Source organism: Triticum aestivum, chromosome 2B (assembly GCF_018294505.1).
Source record: "Triticum aestivum cultivar Chinese Spring chromosome 2B, IWGSC CS RefSeq v2.1, whole genome shotgun sequence".
Lineage (NCBI taxonomy): Eukaryota > Viridiplantae > Streptophyta > Magnoliopsida > Poales > Poaceae > Triticum > Triticum aestivum.
This window is the reverse complement of record NC_057798.1, coordinates 81,175,227-81,189,874: the sequence shown is the minus strand read 5'-3', so window position 1 is coordinate 81,189,874 and position 14,648 is coordinate 81,175,227. Positions and strand designations below refer to the sequence as shown.

General features: G+C 41.3%; 1 protein-coding gene across 1 annotated transcript; it reads right to left on the bottom strand.

The window, feature by feature from the left end:
- Nucleotides 1-12,033: 12,033 nt before the first annotated feature.
- LOC123043603 (uncharacterized) lies at nucleotides 12,034-14,512 on the bottom strand. The gene is made up of 4 exons (XM_044466104.1): nucleotides 14,194-14,512; nucleotides 13,978-14,091; nucleotides 12,360-12,439; nucleotides 12,034-12,256 (listed from the first exon to the last, which is right to left on the bottom strand). Exons 1-4 carry the CDS (start codon nucleotides 14,249-14,251, stop codon nucleotides 12,200-12,202), a joined length of 309 nt encoding a protein of 102 aa, XP_044322039.1. The 5' UTR covers nucleotides 14,252-14,512; the 3' UTR covers nucleotides 12,034-12,199.
- Between the last annotated feature and the right edge of the window lie 136 nt (nucleotides 14,513-14,648).

The window sequence follows — 14,648 nt, the reverse complement described above, 5'->3', positions numbered from 1 at the left end:
CTGATGACAGCAAGTTCACTATCTGCTCAGCAAAAGAAATAGAAAATAAGAGCAACATCCCAGCACAACATTCAAACACAAGCACATCTTAGCTGCTACACCAGAAAAGATAAAACAACAGGATTATAAACATCACAACCCATGCATTACAGACCCCCCCCACATAGAAACAGGTTCACTTAACTTTATTTACAAACCAACCAACAAAGCACAAACCAGAAGTTCAACTTGCACCACACAGGCAGTTCACAGGGATATCATGCACCAAAACCAAAAACAAAAGGAACGGGGATGGGGAAGAAGATAGAAGCATGCTCCTCTCTTTATGGATTCTTGCATATTCCAGACGCAGCACTAGAATGATCAACCTCCTCTTCCACGCTATCACTTTTGTTCTCTTCCTCATCATCCTCGTCAACTCCAGTAGACATTGCAGCAGCATCAGAGAGGACAGCAGCAGCAGTTGGACCAGCTGGAGAATCTAAAACAACAAAAACTGTTGGAGTAGTTGGAACAACTGGAGAACCAGCATCAACAACAACTGATGGCTCTGCTGCAGGAGACTTCTCCGGGCCTGCAGCAGCACTACCACCAGTCTCTACAGCAGCCTCGACGGGATCTGTCTCCAAAATGATATCTCTAGCTGTCTTGCCCTGCTTAGCATCAGAAACCACAACGCCAATGGACGACTGAGGTTCAGTTGGCTCCACCCCGTCAAAGCGGTCGGTGCCTGACACGGTCTTGTCTGCAACCTTCTCTAGAGGAACACTAGAATCATCATTCTGCAGCAAAGAACAGAAAGTCATTACAAATGGGCACGCAGTGATAAAATGCAAAAACAAGTACAATAAGAAAAATGAGACAAATGGACAAGAAAAATGGTACTTTATTTTCACTGCCATGAACCTCATCAACCGATACATCACTCGGGGGAACAGATCATGCATAGGAGTAGTTGCGCTTTCAGGTAAAACATCCTCCTCAACCCTAGCATCATCATTTACAGCCTACAAAAAATATCATGTAAAACACAAATGCCTAATCAGCAAAAGTTCACATTACATAATAAAAGAAGGTTAGCTATGACAAAATGACACATGGTGGAAGTCTAAATACAGTAAACTTGATAGCAAACTACTCTAATGCAAAAGGGAACAAAAAGGGACACTCATGGAAATGAGAGAAGTTCAGGTGATGTAGCCCCTGAAGTTCAGGTACTGTAAATAGAGAAGGTCACCTAGGAAACACTAGTGCTAACAGGAAAAGGTTTAGGACACATGAAATCAATAAGGATCACTTATGACTACATAACAGTAATAACTGAAAAGCTAACAATGAACATTAATGCACAGAAAATATCAAAAAGCAAACACAAACAAACCTCTTAAGTATGATCCACATGGCCTCCTTCATGACCCAAATGAACATGATCTTGCCTCTGAATCTGACTCACAATAACACTTGCCTCATCTTCAAACGGCTTGCAACGAACATCCTGCATTTCCTTGAACAGCCGAAAGCTAGCACGAAGGTGGGAAGTGCTCTCACAAAGTTCAGCAAGATATTTAGCTTCAATCGACAAAAGCTACTTCGAAGACTCAGCATCAAAACTATGGTTGGGAGGAAGAATACCATCAACGCGACTAAGACGCTCAACCATTGTCGAAACACAAGCCATCTCTCCACAAACAGTTTCTAGAAGTCCATCAATCCTAGCAAGGGAAACATTGGAGCATCAAACAAACCCTCAGAGGACACACCACATGCAGCACTCACACGGGCAGAAGAACCTCCTGGATCTACAGGGGGCACCAGTGTTAACATCCCGGGTGAATCCAAATCTTGGGGAAGTTCCACACCCTAGGCCGGAGGCACGAGGCATAGTAAGAATAGGACGGTCAGTAACCCTAAAGAATACAACCTCAGCCTGTGTCTTCCACTGCATATACAAAAACAAAAGTCAACACGTCGAAGAACAAATGAAAGAACATGGAAGAAGAAATATAGAAGACAGTAGCAGAAGTTCAAGTTAGTACCACAAGCTGATACAGAAAAAAAGACAATGACAAGGAAAAAAGGCAGAACAATCAGATACACAAACTACACCAAAAATTCCACTAATGCCTACACACGCAGTACATTTCACAAGTCCAACTATGTCTACATAGGCAGTACAAACATGTATGACCAGAAGTTAACATGCTTTTAAACTATTAGAAACTTACATAGCAGAAGTTCAACCATGTACAACAACAAGTTAAGCTAATTTCTTATGTATTCATCCAGAAGTTCACCTATGTACACAAAGGCAGTAATACCATATAAGCCAAGCAGCTCAACTAATTTACTCGTCTATATGAACCAGAAGGTCAGCTATGTACATGGCAGAAGTTCAACCATGCATAGAAAGACAGTGCTAACTACACAGGAAAGAAGAAACACTCACAGGCAGTTTCCCAAACAGCCAGGTGGCTGGGTCATCATCACCCTTCCTGACCAAGTCAGCAACAGCAAGCTCAAGAAGATTGGCCTGATTCATGAAACTTATGCGAGGGGTCCTCAAGTCAACAACAGGCTTCTTGCCAATGAAAACGCAGTCCAAATACATAAGAAGCGGCGCGATGGCACAACCTGTGACAACTTTTCCTTTGCTAGTCCCTAGCTGATACCTAATAACAACTCTTTGAATGTCATCAACAACCAACTGGCAGTAGTCCATTTCTGCCATATCTTCAGAGACAAGGTTCTCGGCCATTGCTGCCTCCCTAGACACTCATGTAGACGTACCAGGAATAACCACCTTCATGAATAGAATCAGGTAAAACACCTGTAGAGCCAGATCATCATTCGTCTCATCCTCCACAAGTTTCGCAAGGATATTCTGCAGAACCTTTGTCTTGATGTTGTCACTCCTACTGTAGCCAAGTTTGGACTTCAGCCTCATGACAGCATCATCAAACCCATCATTCGAGGGCCTTGGAGGGGTACGATCACCCTCAGAGAATCCAAAAAGATGGTGAATAGCATCACTTGTAATACGCAGAACCTTGTTCGCCTCACCCATGTCCAGAATCATGGTTGTACGGTCAATCCTCGTGTAGATGTTGCCCATCAAAGGACGAGAAATGTTGGAATCAACAGTCAAGTCAAACACGCAACCAAAACCAGCATTGATAACCCTCTTCATGTGCCTAAGTTTTAGCATTTTTGCACACGTCTTGACCTCTTTCATTGAGCAGCGAACCGTCTTGTTAAAACATTTCGCTGCATCTCCTCCTTCGTCACCTTCTTCGGGCACTTTCCCTGCTCTCTTCCTCCTCTCAAGTCGCTTCATAAGCTGATACTGAGAAAAAGACAATGACAAGGAAAAAAGGAAGAAAAATGAGATACACAAACTACAACAAAATTCAACTAGTGCCTACATATAAAGTACATTTCAGAAGTACAACTATGTCTACATAGGCAGTACAACCATGTATGACCAAAAGTTAGCATGCTTTCAAAATGTTAGAAATGTACATAGCAGAAGTTCAACCATGTACACCAAGGTAGTAATAAAACATGTACAACAACAAGTTAAGTTAATTTCTTATGTATTTATCTAGAAGTTCACCTATGTACACAAAGGCAGTAATACCATATAAGCCAAGAAGTTCAGCTAATTTAATCGTCTATATGAACCAGAAGGTCAGCTATGTACATAGCAGAAGTTCAACCATGCACACAAAGGCAGTGCTACAAACACAAAAGCTACAACAAATCTACAAATGCTCTCAAAAGTAGTAAACATGAGAGATTCATACCTGATTAGCGGCATCATCATCATCATCATCATCCTCGTCATCAGCATTGAAATCAGCATCATCCTTGTCCTCCGGATTAACACGAGAATGCTTCTTCACACCCTTGTTGACCTTTGCAGGTGCAACCTTGCGCTTAACGCCGCATTTCTTCCCCTTACCAAATGCACCAGCACCAAGCGGAGAAGGCGCAGGCGCCGCAGTGGCAAGCACACGAGGACTACAGTGTGGCGTTCCACCGAGGGCTAGCCCTTCCTCTTCAGGTATTTCTATAGACTTTGAAACACGTGGGCTCCTCCGAGGAGTAAGTTCACCAACTAAATTCTTCCTGGCAGCGGTCTTCTTGATTTTCTTCTTCACGGGGGAAACCACGGCATCAGCGCCACACGACACATCTTCCTCAACAACAGAGCAATGCCCAATAGTGAGCTCAGCAACATTAACAGTTTCAGGAACATCAGAACCTTTCTGAAGGCAGGCCGCCATCTTCTTGTCAAAATCTTCTTGCTTCTTCCTCTTGTGCTGGTCCTCCAGAAGAAGCTGAAGAGGCACATCCTCAGGTTGCATGACAGGTTCAGTGCTATCAACAGACTGCGACCGCGTCTCTAACATCTGAACAAAGCACAAAGGATCCAGAACACAATCAGAACCTTCGACTGACGGAACCCCCTACTCGGCAGCAGTAGTGTTTTCTGATAAACGAATATCAGATAGAATATCGTTGATGGTGTTCACAGCTTCCTCTCCTGTGGACACATCTGCAAAGAACACAAAAAGCATAGCAAATAACAAAAATAGTCAGCAACAAAAAACAAAAAACACATGACAGGAATAAGTTAAAAAAACATGGCTCGAGAATTTAAAATAAAAAGGAAAGGAGTTGCACATACTGGGTTCAGCAAGAGCTACAAAAGCAAGTTTCTCGAGGCTTGAATTATTCTCAAGGCTCGAAGCAACCTCAGCAGACAAATGAATAACAGGTGATTTAGCCGCATCAGATATTGGAGCATCAGTATTAACTTCTGAAGCTCCATCTTGATCACAGGCATTTTTTTAGAACTATTCAAATCATCATAAACTACACAAAATGCAAGTAAAAAGGAAGTTGAGTCCTAATCAACAATCCTACACCAAAAGGGGATTCTACTATTGCATCAATATATAATACCCAGAAGTTCAACAATACCTAACAAAGAAGTAAACACAAATGAACAATTTCCAATTTACATACTAAATATAGAACAATCCACACCAGAGAGGGTACTACATATAAGATGAATGTCCAGAAGTTCAACAATATATAACAAAGCAGTAAAACAAAATACATAGAATAGAAGTTCAACAAAATTTCATTATAAACAAAACAATAATTAAAACCAGAAGTTCAACTATGTGGCCCAAGCAAGTACCACATAAAAAAGATGTAGCATGAGCAGAAATACTATTTCATAGGCAAACTAAATATCAATACCATAAAAATGATCACACAAAAAAACAAAGATATACACTATAAAAATATCAAACATGTGGGAAGTCCAGCAACACTTGCTGACATAGTTCACCAGCAATTCATTAAATAAAAATTAAGCAACACTCTACTAACTTAAACCAAGGGTAAAATGCATACACATCAACTTTGCTAGAAGTTCACACTTTTAAGAATGGGCAGTCCAACAAGACAACCAAGTGAAGATATGGGCAGACATATATAACAAAACTTCTACTTAAAATACAAAATGCAACCACATTCAAAAACCAGGAGAAGGTTTTGAAGCCATGACAACACAACCCCCTTGATGAATGCTACTCCAAACACTATATCAACCTACAAAAAAGGGGATAGAATGCATATAGTTAGCAAGTAGAAAATCATACAACAAATACAGTAGCACATCTAGAAAAGCAAATAAATCAAACCTAGGGTGAATACAGTAGCACATCTAGGCAAGCACAAACAAAAAAAGTATCCATAAACTAACTAGCATGTGACAGACACAATCTAGACTTCGAAATCAACAACACTAAGACAATTACATACATCAGATCCAGCATCAACCATCACACCACACCCTGTCTTATATGCATCTGACTGCTGAAATCAACAAAAGGGGAAATGGGATCCACTAACGTCTGAAGGGAGAAATAGCACACACAAGCATCTCACATACAAAGGGAGAAATAGCACTAACGTCTGACCACGGGGGAATGGATTCCACCCACCACACGCACAAGAACCCTACCTAATCTCCACCCCAACCATCAGAACAAAGGGGAGGACGCGGATGCGAGAGCACAGAAGAAAGAGAGAGCCCTCGTCATATCTGCCGAACACTAAGAGCAAGGATTGGAGGGAGGGAGCATTTGTACCTCTCCAAACGAATCCCGCACGCACAAATCTAGTGCGGTTCTTCAACGCCCAAGAAGCCATGCGCACCTTGCAACCGCGCAGGCAGTTGCCGCCCTCGCTTCAGAGCAGAAGGGCTGGACGAGGGAGAGTGGGCAAGGGAGAGCGGGGCGTGGGGGAGAAATAGGAGCGTTGCGAGCGCCGGTTACCACACACACGACCGTAGGGGACAGAGGCGGAGAAATCGGGGGAGGTTGGAGGCAGCGGAGCACACAGAGGGAGAAGAGAGCGAGCGAGAGGGAGGGGGTTTTCTGACAGGTGGTGGCGAGGGAGACAGAGATTAATGCATCCCTGTAGTGGGGCATTGCAACGCCGTGGTAATTACAATTTTACACCCCCCCAAACTTAAAAAGTAAATGCATCTATTGGTAAATAAATGCACCATTTGAATGCATCTATTTTTCGAAAAGTTAAGATCACATAACAAATCTACTGGTATCCTACAAACAAAAAATTGGTTGCAAGCAGAAAGGTCTCTACCAAGGGAAGAAAAATAAATAAACAAATATGCACGTAAAAAACAAGAGAAAGAAGTTCAAAAAATAAAGAACAGAAGTTCAACTACACTAATCACAGAAGTAAAAGCATATGAATAAGTAAACACTAAGAAATAAAAAGAAGATGTTCAAGTACAAAAACAGATGAAGTCCACATCTAACTAAAATACACAACTTAAAAACAATATAGAAGTTCAAAATTCAAATACACACAAAGTACACATGCGGCTCGGCCTCGCGCTACCGCATTTTTCAATAGGCCCAATGCCTATTTCAATGTCTACAAATATTTAAATACTAAAATAACAAACATAATTATAATTAAAGAAGTTCAAATAGTGAATATATAGAAGTTTGGGATAGTTATTCACTGAAGACCAACAACTATTATAAGTACGATAACATACTAGAAAAAAACAGAAGTTCAGATAGTTATTCACCTCAAATTAACATGTTAATAATGATTAGCATACAGAAGTTCAGGATAGTTATTCACCTCAAATTAACATGTTAATAACGATTAGCATGCAGAAGTTCAGGATAGTTATTCACCTCAAATTAACATGTTAAAAAATGTTTAGCATACAGAAGTTCAGGATAGTTATTCACTGAAGACCAACAACTATTATAGGTACGAAAACATACTAGAAAAAATAAAAAATATATGCATATCCGTCGGCCAATTCCATGCTTGCTCATGGGACTAAGTCAAAAAAATCCAAAGCAATGCAAAAGAATGAAAAATAACATAAAAAGAAAGAAATACAAAGGACTTGCTGCACAACCTTGCAAAATAAAGGAAAATCAGAAGTTCAGGTATGAACAACACAGAAGTCCAGCTTGTACAACGACGCTTGGATGATCTAGAAAAAGTGCATGCATACTTGGACTAATCCAATGATTGCTCACGAGACAAAGTCCAAGAAGAACATCTCAAGAACTAAAATTACAAAAAAATGAAACAAAGAAAATATATAGCACCATGCACCTTCGCCTTGCAGATGTGGAATGCGATGTGGAAAACCAGAAGTTAAACCATTAATTAAAAAGAAGTCCAGCTTTTACTGAAGATAGTGGATGATCAAAAAACTATCCCAAAAACATAGATTAAAGGGAAAAAGGATGCATGTGCCTGTGCTCCAACTCAACAGATACACACATGACGACAGTCAACAACATAAAGCATACTTGATTTTTTTATATAACAACAACAACGACAGACTAGATTGTATTGCCTCATCTCCTGAAAGCATGCGTAAAGAGGACAGAAGTTCAGGTACGAAAGTTATAGCAGACCAGTTTGTACAACAGAACGTGAAATGATTGAAAAAACAACCCCGATTAAATTTGGTGTCCAGATTTAATTGTTTGGGTCAATTCCAACACGTACTGAAGTGCTACAATTGTTCAAAGTATGCAAACATGATACAAAAAAATAAAAAAGTATGCGTGCATACTAGGGACTAATCCTACGGTTGCACACTAGACAAACTCAAAACCAATTCAAAAAAATTGAAAATTACCAAAAAAATAAATAAAAGAAATATAGAGCACAATGTTGCACCGCCTTGCAATGTGGAAACCTAGAAATTCAATCACTGGTACAATAGAAGTCCAGCTTCTACTACAGACAGTGGGAATAAGAAGTTCAAATAGTGATGATATAGAAGTCCGGGTTTATGTAAAACCTCGAACTAGCATACAGAAGTTCAGGATAGTTATTAACCGAAGTCCAACAAACTATTAGATGACGAGAACATACTACAAAAAAATAAAAAATATACGCATATCAATCGGCCAAACAATTAAATGGACTTCCTACACAACCAATGAAAAGAATGAAGAAATGACAGTAAAAAGGAAAGAAATACAGAGGACTTGCTGCACAACCTTGCAAAATAAAGGAAAATCAGAAGTTCATGTATGAACAACACAGAAGTCCAGCTTGTACAACAACCATTAGATGACACACAAAACATGAATGAAAGAATTCGTCAGAAGCATAAAATCTTCTGCGCCTGATTAGAACACGTCTGCACACCCTTGTAAATGATCTGCGAACTACCTTTCCACAGGAAAAATGAAAAGAGGGCAAATCCAAAAACCGCAAAAAAAACCGTGCAACAGTCGCGGGAGTGCCAACATCAAAACGCCAGAAATCAAATCGTATGGACCCCCCCCCCCCGATTGAAATTGACGATGTAGTAAGCCTTCAATTTTACTACAGTACGCAAATCAGTGCGCAAACTTGACAGGAAAACAAGAAATCGCCGATGGTGGAGGATGCATCTCGGGTGGATGAAGAACACGACCGGTTCCAAATTCACTTGAAATAACAAAAAATTGTGCAACGAAATCATACCAAAACACAATTCCCATTGTTTCAGAGCTTCGACAACACCCACAACATGCATTAAACTCGCAACAAACACAAGTTCATCATCACCCGAGACCAAATCCGCCAATGATCGTGATTCCTATTTAAAACACGCATTTAGCTGCTACAAAACGTGTGCACATTACATGTATATCACAAACAACACGATTGATCAGAAAAACTCGCGGTAGAAGGCACGATTACGAAGATAGCCCGAAGGTCGAGTTTATACAGGAAGAAGTCCAAGTTGTGTAACTCAAAAAGTTCAGGTTATGATCAGAATATTATTCTGATCCCGTGATCAGAATAGTGTTTATGTATATATAACCGAATGGATAAATCCAACAGCGGCAACTACCGACCATTTTCAGACTAGCCACAATGGTGAGTAACATACACTAGTAACATACACATATCCCTAGACTATGTTACTACCTTCATAGTGGGTAGTAATATAAGTATGGTAACATGCAAAGCTTCATTTATTAGGGTTATAGACTCATATTGCATTGGGACATGTGATGTTACAGTAACTAGCTAAGTTACTATAACTACCTCTCTCATCATTAACTCACTGCCGCATAAGCAAATTTGTTGAGTTGGACTCGATGTTACTGTTGAAGTTACTACCACTGTGGCTAGTCTCATGCATACCTAATCCTAGAGGTTAGGAACCAATTAGCTTGAGCCGCTGACCCGTTTCTTTAGTTGGTTTTCTTGCGTGCATACTATGCCACCATTGAAAAGTAATACTTGTAATTTTGAGTATATACCTTATTCCTAATTTTTAGTACGTACTACTAGAAATTTGAGTATATACTACTTGTTGTATACACTGAGTCAGACAAATTAGAACAAAAGATAATGAATGGTGTACGTATACTGCTCAAGAATAAACTGGGTGGCACCCACAAGCAGTACAACACTTTATATTGTACCTTACCTTTTATTTTCTTTAACGGGTATATACTACTTTTTCTGAGTGAACATATACAATATTCTGTTGAGAGAGTATGTAGTGCTAGTATTTTGTAAGACCATATTGCATTTTGCTGAATATACTACTTTTTCGTGAGTGAGTATATACTATGTTGTTTTTGTGTGAGGATATATTTACAATATTTTTTCTCAGAGGGTATATACTAGTACTTTTTTTTTGCGAGTGAGTATATACTATATTTTGTTATGTACTAGTACTATTTTCTTAGACTACATTGCATTTTGCTGAGAGGATATATATACTGCTTTCTTGTGAGTGAGTATATACTACATTGCATTTTTACTGTTGGGGTATATACTATTTTGTGAGTCGATATATACAAGGTGCATCATGTCAAATGAGATGCATATTATTTTCTATAGACGTATATCTTATTTTTTTAGATGAACAGGGAGGTCCCCCTCCCGGCTCCATTAGAAAGTATCATCCAGTCATACAGCAGCTCACTTAGAGGAGCAGTTCAACCTTAACAGAAACTAAGAGAGAAAAAAAGGAAAACCAGACGTATATCTTATGCAAGCAGTACATATACTTTCCTCGACGCAAAAAAAAAACATGTACTTTCGTAATATATATATATATATATATATATATATATATATATATATATATATATATATATAGGGAAAATCCATCCTACTACCGGGCGGGTGTAGCTACACCCATTTCTCATATACTACCATGTGGTAGTATATACTCTACTTTATTATTTTTAGCATGTTTATATACTACATCTAAGATACTCCAAAGTGAGTTATATGAAAAAATAGCAAGTGAGCTCATGATTTTATTGTATTTATGAAATACGTACATATTTATACGCGAAATAGAGTATGCACAAAATATGATACATACTACCAAAAAAGTAGTATATATACTACATAAACATTCTTATATACTACATACTACGTGTACATATTCTCCAATATGATAGATACTACCTAAAACGTATCAAACAAAAGTGAGAGTAACTACACCCGGTAGTAGAAAAAATTTATATATCTTTCCCTACTAATAAAGCACGGAGTGCTTCTGCCCGTACATCGTCGTCACTTTTGCAAAAAAAACCCTCCGTTTCTGAGTATTCAACCCGCAGTCCTATTTTAAGTGGGTATCCGAGAAAACGCTTCGTTTTTGCAAATTAATCCCTGCATTTTGTAACAATTTCACCCGCGCTCCTTTGTTCATCTTATCCACCGGCAGAAAAAGGTGGAAGGGGGGAGGCTGCTCTCGTCGATGAGCTCGGCGGCGCGGAAGGTGCCCGCCCCTCTCCTCCGCCTCCGGCATCGCCAGCCCCCTGTAGGTGCGTTTCCATTCCCAAGAACCTGAGCTCCCCCGTGCTCGTCAGCGCAAGGTGGGTGGAGCAGCTCGGCGCCATGACCTCCACCATGGCTCCGTCGACGCGCTCCACTGCCTGCTCGCCGGCGCCGACCTCTGCTTTCCCCTGCACATGGACGCCGCGAAGCGCTGCTGGGCGTTGCATCCCTTGCACAAGCGCACGGATGTGGTCGAGGCAGGGGATCGAGCAGGCAGCGGACAGAGGCGGCTTCAGCAGACGGACTTGGCGAGGCGGCGGAGGCGCAGGGAGTCCCGGCGGAACCAGATCCGACGAGGATGGACGCCGGTGACGTGGGCGAGGAGGAGGAGGGCTCCGGCGGCGGAGAACCTCCAGGCGGCAGCTGCTTGCAGTTCGGCGTCGGCCTCCTGTAGGTAACAGAGAAAGAGTGAGTTGGTGTGAGAGAGAGAGACAAGAAGAAGAGCCAGGGGAGGAAGGAGAAAGGGAGAAGGAAGAGAGGCAGGGCGGCCTGGAGGAGCTGTTGTTGCTGCGCAGGGACGAGGAGGAGGCACGCGGGTCGTAGACGACGCGCGGGCAGGGGAGCTCCTACATGGACACCGTCGAGCTCGCGGCAAGGAGCAATGACAAGCAGCAGCAGCGGTGGCAAGCAGAGGCAGCGGGCAGCAGCAGCAGAGGGCAGAAGCGGGAGGCAGCAGCGGCAACGGGCAGCAGAAGCAGAGGGTTGCTGCCACAACAGAGGTATGTATCCCCTTGAAAGCAGCAAGCATCACTGCATCAGCCTTCTGTTCTTTGTGTTCTCTGTATAGATGTGTAGTACTCCCTGATCAACAGAGGGAGCAGTAACCAAGAAGCAGTAGGCTGCTGCTCTCCTCCCTGATCCCCTGTATATGAAATAGCAGTAGCGCATGAGTGAATGAAGCAATCAATTTCTGAATTACAGACAGCATACAGATTTTCTGAATCCAAACAAAATGAAGCATATACCGTAGTTTGTTCTATTGTTGATCCAACCACATGCTCTGTTTCTGCATGCCATGGAAGCTTTATTTTCAAATCCCCTTTTTCTGCACGACAATTGAAAAGAATGTAGGAGTCGGAGAATGAACAAAATTGCTTTGAACTTCACAGCAGCAGACTAAATTCCTAAAGGCAAAAAAAATTTAGTACTACAGGATATACCTTCAGAGTTTATGACAGTTCTAATAAATATATGATGTTGATTGGTTAGCTGAGTTAGAAGTAGAGCTATTCAAATATATTTACTCTGACAAGTGCAAAAAATCCTTATACTCCTAGCTATATGCTTATCCTATATCTACTTCTCACATTATACATATGCTCCACTACAAAGGGGTCTAAATAATAACATGATTTTTTTCAGTTAAAGTTCCAAGCAACTTTCCTGTGTGAATCTGAGAATCTCACTAAAACCTGTGTTTCATTGTGTATATTCAGCCTATCGATTCGAGTTTCAGACTGATCATAAACATACCTCAGTTTAAGATGTGATGCTGATTTGATTTGTGTGCTGCACCATTGTCCATATCTTCGATTTCAAGCAGTTCCATGGCAAATCAAATACATTTTTCTTTGTTTATGACAATACATATTTGACAGGTTAAAGCATGTACTATTGTGTATACTGAAGTGTAACAAGCCTTTCCCAGTAGTAAAACTGAAAGTATATATAGCTTATGTGTACTGTACTTTCGGTAATATAGATGCCAATATCATTACTTTTTTTAGTTAGGGGGTGGTGGTTATTCACTCACAGTCAGGTTCAATGCTCATCATGTTATTTCCTTTCCAAAGATACCTCGGTGTTCTATGGTTAGAAATAGAAGATAGCATACACGAGGCCAAATCTTGACATGATTCAGTCATCCACATATTCTAGAAACAACAGATCAGATTTAAACAACTATCTTAGGAGTAGCAGACACATCTACATCTATTACCTACTAATAAAGCAAGATGCATTTCTCTAAATTTCTAATCCTTTCACCTTCTAAAATTATTAAAACCGATCGAGCTAGCCCACCTCGGCTGCAAGCAAAGATTGTTCTACAATAGTCCCGCCTCGGTTTCTTACACACAATTTCTCCAATTCATATATGTCTTTGATTTTCTCGGTATTAAGGAGCTAACTTGAAAATCAATGAGCCCAGGTTAAGGACCGACGTGACAGAGAAATAAAGGAAGAAAATTGCTTTGAGGACAACTGCATCCCAAACGACATGAGACGTGACAAAGAAGGAAGAAAATTGCAACACACATGATACATGACAGAGAAATAAAAAGGAAGGGAAGAAGTTAAAGAAAAACACGGTGCAAGCTGTGCGAGCCGCCACCAGAAATTGTAGCATCTAAATGAAAGACTATTATCAGGTTCTGTATTTATACCATTTACAGCAACTGGTTTTTGTGCCTTGGGCTGTGATCCTAAAAATACATTGATGCATAGTTCATACAAATACAATTTGACGCTGCGACTGGTTCATACAATCAATTTCTCTAAAAAAAGGAAAGAAAACAAATCAAGCAATCTTTTGAATTTATGCATTGTCACATTGAACCAAAGTGTTCAAAGACACGAACTCACCATGGTCAGAGAAAAAAAACTGATAGCACCTTGAGCAGGCATCAGTTCCCACACCCCTGCTTAGAAGACTGGATTGGAGCTGACTTCCGTGGGCTTGCCTTTGACCCAAGTCTCCTGACCGAAGCCATAGACGAAAATCAAATGCGTCAACCAAATCCCTGGACAAAAAGAGGCGGCAACTTAAAATCACTCTCCGGGCCACTAACCACCACGAACCTATGGATCGGGAGCGGTGCTTCATATTGTGATGTGCCACCTCAGTGCCGCCGGGCATGGGCCATTGCTCCCAGCGATGCTGGAGGCTCTGCCCCGCTCCCTCCGCCCGACAAAGTGTGGATCTGCAGGGAGGTGGAAGCTGCACCGGGGAGAAAGGTCAGATACGAGAGAAGAGAGATGGGAGAATAAGGAGAGGAGGCGGAGGTCGGCAGGCGACTTGGGAGACGGCGGCGGCTCATCAGTGTCTCTGATGGCAGCGGGGTCGTGTGGTGTCGAGGTGGCAGAAGAAGCTCGGGCGGGGATGAGATCCTCCTCTGGAATCCTCCAAAAGCTACTGCGTGGAGCCCGTGGCTGCCCACTTACCAAAAGGAGCTTGTGACACGAGGCAAACATGCGGTACGCCGGGGACAGGATAAACACGTACTAAGAGCATCTTGAGCCGAATACAGCAAATT